The sequence below is a fragment of the Lycium ferocissimum genome, chromosome 9, assembly GCF_029784015.1.
Source record: "Lycium ferocissimum isolate CSIRO_LF1 chromosome 9, AGI_CSIRO_Lferr_CH_V1, whole genome shotgun sequence".
Taxonomy (NCBI): domain Eukaryota; kingdom Viridiplantae; phylum Streptophyta; class Magnoliopsida; order Solanales; family Solanaceae; genus Lycium; species Lycium ferocissimum.
This window is the reverse complement of record NC_081350.1, coordinates 50,310,614-50,318,398: the sequence shown is the minus strand read 5'-3', so window position 1 is coordinate 50,318,398 and position 7,785 is coordinate 50,310,614. Positions and strand designations below refer to the sequence as shown.

At 30.2% G+C, this 7,785-nt stretch overlaps 1 protein-coding gene across 1 annotated transcript; it reads right to left on the bottom strand.

The window, feature by feature from the left end:
• Positions 1-4,780: 4,780 nt before the first annotated feature.
• On the bottom strand, positions 4,781-7,582 carry LOC132031187 (WRKY transcription factor 71-like). Its single transcript, XM_059421063.1, has 3 exons — positions 6,923-7,582; positions 6,237-6,380; positions 4,781-5,488 (listed from the first exon to the last, which is right to left on the bottom strand). The coding sequence occupies exons 1-3, from the start codon at positions 7,390-7,392 to the stop codon at positions 5,140-5,142; spliced, it is 963 nt and encodes a 320-aa protein (XP_059277046.1). The 5' UTR covers positions 7,393-7,582; the 3' UTR covers positions 4,781-5,139.
• Positions 7,583-7,785: the final 203 nt, after the last annotated feature.

The window sequence follows — 7,785 nt, the reverse complement described above, 5'->3', positions numbered from 1 at the left end:
TTTTTGTCCTACAAAAGTCGCGAATTCTTACTACTTAAGACATTTATAGTTGCTAGGCATGAATATTATTTTCTAATAAAGAAATCTTCGAAACATACTGTACTCTTTGGAGTTTGGAGTTGTCGTGGCACTTTTGGAGTTGTCGTGGCACCGAAGATCCATTTTGGGTCACTTTCATAAGTAGAAGACTACACGTCTCTGCAATCAAGTCCAAGAGTACGGATGTAAATAGTAAATTTCATAAATGGCAACGTAACTATAATTTCTAACAAAAAAAAAAAAAAAAAAAAAACTAAAACTTTCACCCTACTAATTACACAAAAGTTACAATTGTCGGAAACCTTCCATTGAGTGATACTTTTTCACTCTACATTTTATTTTTATTTATAATCTAATAATATACAGATCAAATTAAAAGAGGACTAATATGATCCAACCCAAATTTTAACTTTCTGATGAGTGAAAAACTACCAACTTTTTACCACCTTCAAATGTATTTAATTGGTGTATCCTAATCAATCAAACAACTAAAATGGACAGTGAATTAGAAAGAATTTATCACAAGATTTTTTTTTTTTTTTTTTTTTTTTTTTTTTTTGGTAATGCATTGATAATCTTCCGATGCATTGATAACTAGTAATACAGTAAGTACTATTACACCATAAAATTTAATTTTTTACTCCAACAAAATGTAATGCATTTTAATACATTAACTACACTTTTCAAAAATTGGATCGAGGCAGGGCGGCCCTCCTTTTTATTGAGCCTGTATTTATAAGATTAAAAATAAAATAAAAAGGGTTAAAATGTAGAGTAATTTAACACTCATTACTATTGGTTTGCCAACAATTATGAGTCTTGTGTTAGTAGAGTGAAAGTTTTGTGATTTTCCTGTTAGAAAAACATAGTTATGTGACTATGATAAAAAATCATAATTGTGTGACCATTTATAAAATTTACCCGGCGTAAATGGGACGGGACAGGCAACTTTTGACCCACTAAAATTTTGACCCGCCCTGACCCGTTTAGCATTTCTTTAGAATTTTGGCTTGCCCTACCCTCCCCCCTCCCCACTTTAAATGTCCTTTTTTTTGGGTGCTCTATTCAATCTTTAATTTTTTTTTTTTTAAAACATAAAAGATGATTATTAGTGAATGCTATTAGATTTTCTTATTGTTAAAGTTATTGTTAAAGCACAAAGGATGAGCTTACCTACTAGCTCTAAGAAACCACACGTGCGAAAGTCTTTTTCTTCGCTCTTGTAGCCAAACTTACTGCTGGCATATGGGCTTGAGCATCTTATTGTCTTCCATTATTGAATCACTGAAGATTAGAGTCGAATATAATATATGTCTAATTAATTGAATCAACAGTTTAGTGTCAACTAATATAAGATATAATTTAGCTCGTAAATAAATCACAGGATCGTCACACAGTTTTCAACAGTACTATTAGTGCCAAGAGCTTTCGCACAGAAGTAGAAAAGGAAAAGAGAATTTAACTAATATTCACCGAGATTATAAAAAGAGTCAATCTCACTTTACCCCTCTAACATTTAAGGGTTGGGAAACGATATCCCTTCCACATATTAAATGGAAACGATAATCCCCTTATGTAATATTTTCCGGTGAGATTTTTTTTTTTTTTAATAAATTTTTTTTTTCTTTCTAGAATTAAACTACAAAATATATAAGTCTTATTTTTGTCTCATTCACCTATTCCGTTGAAAATAATGTACTTATCTTTAGAATATAACAACTACTTGGAATAATTTGTTCATAAATATCAAGTTATGTGACATTCGTTTTATCAATAAGTTTTCATACCATATGTTAATAACAAATGTTGAATCAATAATTTTTCTTGCCTAAATTTAATTAGTTTGATATAATTGGTGTTTAAAGTTTTAGAGATTTTGGAGAAAGATTGTGTGAATTAAATTTTGAAAAATTGTTGATTTTCTCATTCAACGTGTGTCTTATGCTAAATTACAAATTTTGGTAAAATTCTACTCTCAATCCCAATTGATATGAAAACTTTAACTAGACACAGAGTTTTTTTTTTTTTTTTTTTTTTTTAAACTTTTAAAATATGTGGTCAAGGAGGGTATGTCCTAACGATATTTGTATTATCAGGATTAATTCATCATGAATTAACAGATTTTATGTTGTTAATCCGCCAACCGTAACCCTCCTCTTTTATATGAGCTTGGAACCGCTAATGTGAGCTAGTTCATACAAACAGAATTAGTGTACGGTATGAAGGTTAAATAAGTCTGGTTTTAGTACCGCAAAATATACCAGAAGAGAAGATGATTTACTGCACAAACAATGTAGTCTATTTTTGCACCTTAATAAGTTTAACGTATGCGATGGAGCGATGAGACTGATGATGTTGAACAAGCTAAACTTTGTTAGGGAGAAGTCCATGTCAATTATATTCTTAGCTGCTTAGTGGTGCTTTCTCAACCTAACAATAACCTGCTCTCTTTTGACTTTCACTTATACCAATGCCAATTTCACGTATATCGGACTTAATAAAGTCAACAATGTCATGCTCCTCACATTAATTACACGGGTGCTATAGTCAACTTTCATCCATTTTTATAAACCAAAATAAACATAACGTGTTTCAAACGTTAGTATATACAACAACATTGACAACATATCTAGCTTATTCTTAGGTAAAACCAAAACCAAACCCTAAAATTTAATCAAACCGAATAAAAAACAAAGCAATTTGATTTTTATTTTTTATAAGAGTAGATAAGGCATATCAAATAATAGGGATAGCATAACATAGCATTCATTTAAAATAGTGCGATAAGAAAAGAACCGAATAAATAATAGAACTAATGCATGATTTTTATATACATAAAATTTATAATTATTTATATATATATAATATAAACACGACTTTTTCATAAATAATTAAAGATATTTTATTTTTATGGGTTTTTGATTATTAATTTAATGAATACAAAGGTCTACGTATATATACGTTTTAAGGCCCATATTTAAAAGTAATATGTTTTATTTACAAAACATAACATATATTACAAAACATGACGGATTTTATATATTTTTCGTTTTTTATTTTTTTTTCGTATATATATATTTTTTATAAAAAATATTTTTTAAAAAATAATTTTTATATATATTTTTTTAAATATTAAATTTTTTTTTTTTTTGTCAATGGCTTAAAAATTACCTCATATTTACGTGATGAAAGTTGTATGAAATGTGTATGTGTGAGAGCAAAATTTTTAATATAATTTTCATATACAAAATTTTGAGCGAAAACTTTAAGCCTTGAATATTGTATGAAAATTGTTACAATGTTGTTGTAGTTGTATTAATTTTCCAAACCTAATATGAAATTTATATACAAACAATGTGAATGAAATTCTAAGGTTATGGATATACATATTTCATACCATTCTCATGCATAAAATTTTAAGCATAATGTTTAAGCCTTGATCAAGATATACAAACCGAATACATAAAATTTGACCTTTTTTAAGCCTTGAGCATATACACAACATTGACAAAATATCTAGCTTATTTTAAGTCTTGAATGTTATATGGAGATATACAATGTTGTTGTAGTTGTATTAATTTTTTACACCTAACATGAACTTTATACAAAAATTATTTTAAGACATGAAAGATACAAATTTCATATTGTTTTCAACACACAATTTTGACAAAGCAATTTGATTTTTATTTTTTATAAGAGTAGATAAATTTTGAGCATATCAAATAATAGGGATAGATATACACATTTCATACAACTTTCATACATAAGTTTTTTGAGCAAAAAAATATTAATAAAAAAAATAAAAATAAATGCAAAAAAATATTTTTTCAGCTTAAAAAATAAAAAAATATTTTTTAAAATGATTTTTAAAAAAGCATCAATAAAAAATTTACTTTTTTTTTTTTTTTTTTAGATACAAACACCACGCAAATAATTTATTTTTATGGGTTTTTGAGTTTTGTGGTGCATAGAATGAATAGAAGATATGGAGCTTTATTTCCCTTTAATCGTGAATAAATCTAGTCGTAAAACCAAATTGGGGGAATTTGACCTTCTAGTCATTTATATTTTCTGAACAATTCACACGCGGTTCAATTAATTTGTATTATAAAAAGTAATTTTGTGACTAGTGAGTATTCTATTACTTTAACGTAGTAGAGATTAAAATAGTAATTTGACTTTAATGTTATAATGAGAAAAGTTAAATGACGGTACCTAAAATTAGCACAATTTTGAAGATTTGCACTGAATTGCCAATCTGATGCTTTCTTCTATTAGTGCTTCACTTGTACAAAATTAAAACAGATCAAGTGGGGCCAGCAAAAAGGAAATAGTCTACACTTGGGTAAATGATATATACTATTTTTTTTTTCATAGAAGAAAAGAGAAATTTGTACAAATTCGTGGTGAACTAAGTATAGTCTCAACTCTCAACTAAATGTTACGTTTTGCGGTGACAACAAAGGATAGCACTAAAACTATCACTTTGGCTGTGACCTTTATGAGTTAGTCGCCACGAAAACTAGATTACATGCAACAGGCAAAAAAATCAGTCTGCAGCACTACAAGAAAATGAAATTTTCTTTCTTAGAAGAACAGAGAAATCTTTCTTAGAACAAACAAAACAAACAACAATAAGCCCAGTAGAATCCCACCATGTAGGGTCTGGGGAGGGTAGAGTGTACGCAGACCTAACCCCCACCTTGAAAGGTAGGGCGGCTGTTTCCGAAAGATTCTCGGCTCAAAGAAATCTTTCTTAGAAGAAAAGAGAAATTCATACAAATTCCTGGCGGACTAAGTGTAATAGCCATAAAATGTTTTATGTAGCGACAATCATGATCGCCACTAAAACTATCACATTTTCTCTAACTTTATGTGTCAATCGCCATGAAAAACCAAATTAAAGGGAAAAACTTCGTCTATCACTACAAGAAAATGAAAAAAAAAAAAAAACTTATAAGAAAATAAATATTCGTACAAATTCGTGGCGGACTAAGTGTAATCGCCACTATGCGACAATCACCATTAAAATTATCACTTTTCGTCACGACCAGGTTTACGAGTTAATAAATCGCCACGAAAATCTCATTTCTTGTAGTACTAGGATGGCTCTTGCTTGTGGATCCATGAACCATTTGTGCCTCCACCAAATAGGCTGTATTCTGAACCTTGGTGTTGATGATAATTACTATTATTAATATAGGCCGAAGAACTAATGAGGAGATTTTGGTTGCTTGTTGGTGGAAGCATTTGAGCAAATAGTTGTGGAGGAAAATTTGGCATAAACTGTGATGAAGAATATAAGAATGATGAATTTCCCCTAAGGGTTGCTGGACAATGATGGTTGTGTTGGCCTTCATATGTAGTTATCACAATTGATGGATCTTCATATGACCTTTCCACACGTTTCTTCACACCACACTTTTGAGTCGTGCATCTATAATAGTTCCTACAAAAGTCATCAGCAGCAAAGTGAGAATATTTTGTATTGCATAATTATAGTAAAATTGAGAAATATTTCATCTACTATTTTGAACATGAAGCATGCTTGTTTGCAGCCTCTGATTTATGCACACTCCCTCCCTCTCAATTTATGTGACATAATTTAAATTGAGGGAGCTTAAGAAAGAAATGAAGACTTTCAAAACATAAATATGACAAATATAACATTTGTGTGACTATAAACTTTTGAAACTTGTGGCCTTGAATATGCAATAACATGTGTATAGTTATAAAAACTTCTCTTTAAAGGTAAAATGGGAAGTGTGAATTTAAGTAAATTATTTTCAAAGTTATAAGTGTGTCATTATTTTTGGAACAAACTAAAAGGGAAAGTGTTTATTGAAATTGAAATTAGAGAGTATGTAGCTAATTAAATATTATGACAAGTTTTCTTTCTCTATGTTATTTTTCTTTAGGCATTCGGTATATATCTGCATCCTAGTGGCATACTAATTCGGGTATGTGCCATGTAGGTCTACGCTGAAGAAGAAGCGCTCCATATCAAGAATTTCTCTGTTGTTAAAGGCTTCAATCCGAGATCTTTGGTTATAGATGTAAGAATTCATCCGATAAAATTATGACTAGTCGAGACACAGCTTAAGCTAACTTGAAGTAATGAAAAATAAGGTCGGATATGTAGTCCTAAAATTTAAGATAAGGTGAGATTGAATTTAATTGAATAAAGACCTATTTACCTTGGGAAGTTGCTGTTTTTCACTGCCTTCTGTCCATACTTTCTCCATCGATAACCATCTTCAAGATTGTCAATCTCACTCTTTGTCATGAAAGCAAATCGTTGTTCTTTTTGCTTTTTTTCTGCTTTCTTTTTTGCTTTGCACCTGAAATAATTAATCATCAACAACATCGAGTACATGATCAATTTTTCTATCTTAAAATTGAATTTTTAGTATAGCACAACTTTTATGCATTAAATTGGCACTTCAAGAAAAAAAGAATTAGGGTTTGGTTGAGTACTACCAAAACACTAAAACTATAAAAATAGAAACAAATTAAAGGAGGGGGCGTATGGTCAAAATATTAATTCCAACTACGTGTAAGAATCTTGGAGAATACTTAAAGTCCAGCCTTTAATAATTAACCTAGAAACTATGACCAGCATCTATTAGTCCAATTAATATATAACCAATCTTTGAATAATAAAGAATCGTTGCCAAAAGAAACTGTTGTTAGGGTAAGAGACAAATTCGGGATTTAAACTTTATATCGATTTGAGATCGGAATTTTTCCACAAACCATTTGATTACTGAATTCGGAATCTATATTTTGTACTAATTTAGTGGATCTCTTAACACATATATAGAGTTTGAACTATTTAGGTCCACCTCTGCTTATGATATGTGAGCAATGAAAAATGACTTACTCTTTCTTAGACTTGTCATCTCCTTCTTCTTGACACCCTTTTTTCTGCATATGTTTCTTGATTTTGGAAGAATCTATGTCCCCTCCAGCCTCATTAGAAGTAGAAGATATCGAAGAATTTGGCGTTGGTGGAATTTCAACGCTCGTTTCTCCCAGAGGCGAATCTAAGACAGGTTCTGCAACAACAGAGATGTTACTTTTCCTAGAAGAGTCTTGATTATCGACATGTGGACAAACTACTTCAGAGTTTGAGCAAGACATGTCAAAAGCACTTGATAAAGTGTTGTAATCCATAGAGCTATGTAAACACTCAGTGAGAGTCATGTAAGAAGAAGGAACAAATTGTTGATGTGGATTTTGCATATTATTAGGAATTGGCTGGTCATAATTTGAGGGATTTTCACCAAAGAAAGGAAATGTATTGATCCCTCCAGTTCCCATGTAATCATGATAAAAAGGGTTATCAGACATATTGGAGAATAACACTACTCAAGATTCCTAAAGGAAGACTTGATACACTAACACTATGGTTTTGTGTAATAAAAAAAAGAGATGATAGATGAAAAAGGCTTTGGAGAGAGGAAAGAAAGAGCATGTAGCTTGATAGGAAATATAGAAATGGATAGTCCTTGTTGAAGAAAAATGGATTGGAGGGTACTCAAGAAGGTATATGAGTATATATTGTTTGGTCAAACTTCCAAAATCTGTTTATTTTGAGAAGTACTTTATGTCAGAAGTTCTTTAAAAAAAAAAAAATGGAGACTAGCGTTTTGTGTTTTGACTATTCAATTTGAAAAAACTTTGGCAGTATTAGAGCAATAATTTATGTTTGGGCAAAGTTTCAACAATATTTCTAGGAATTTT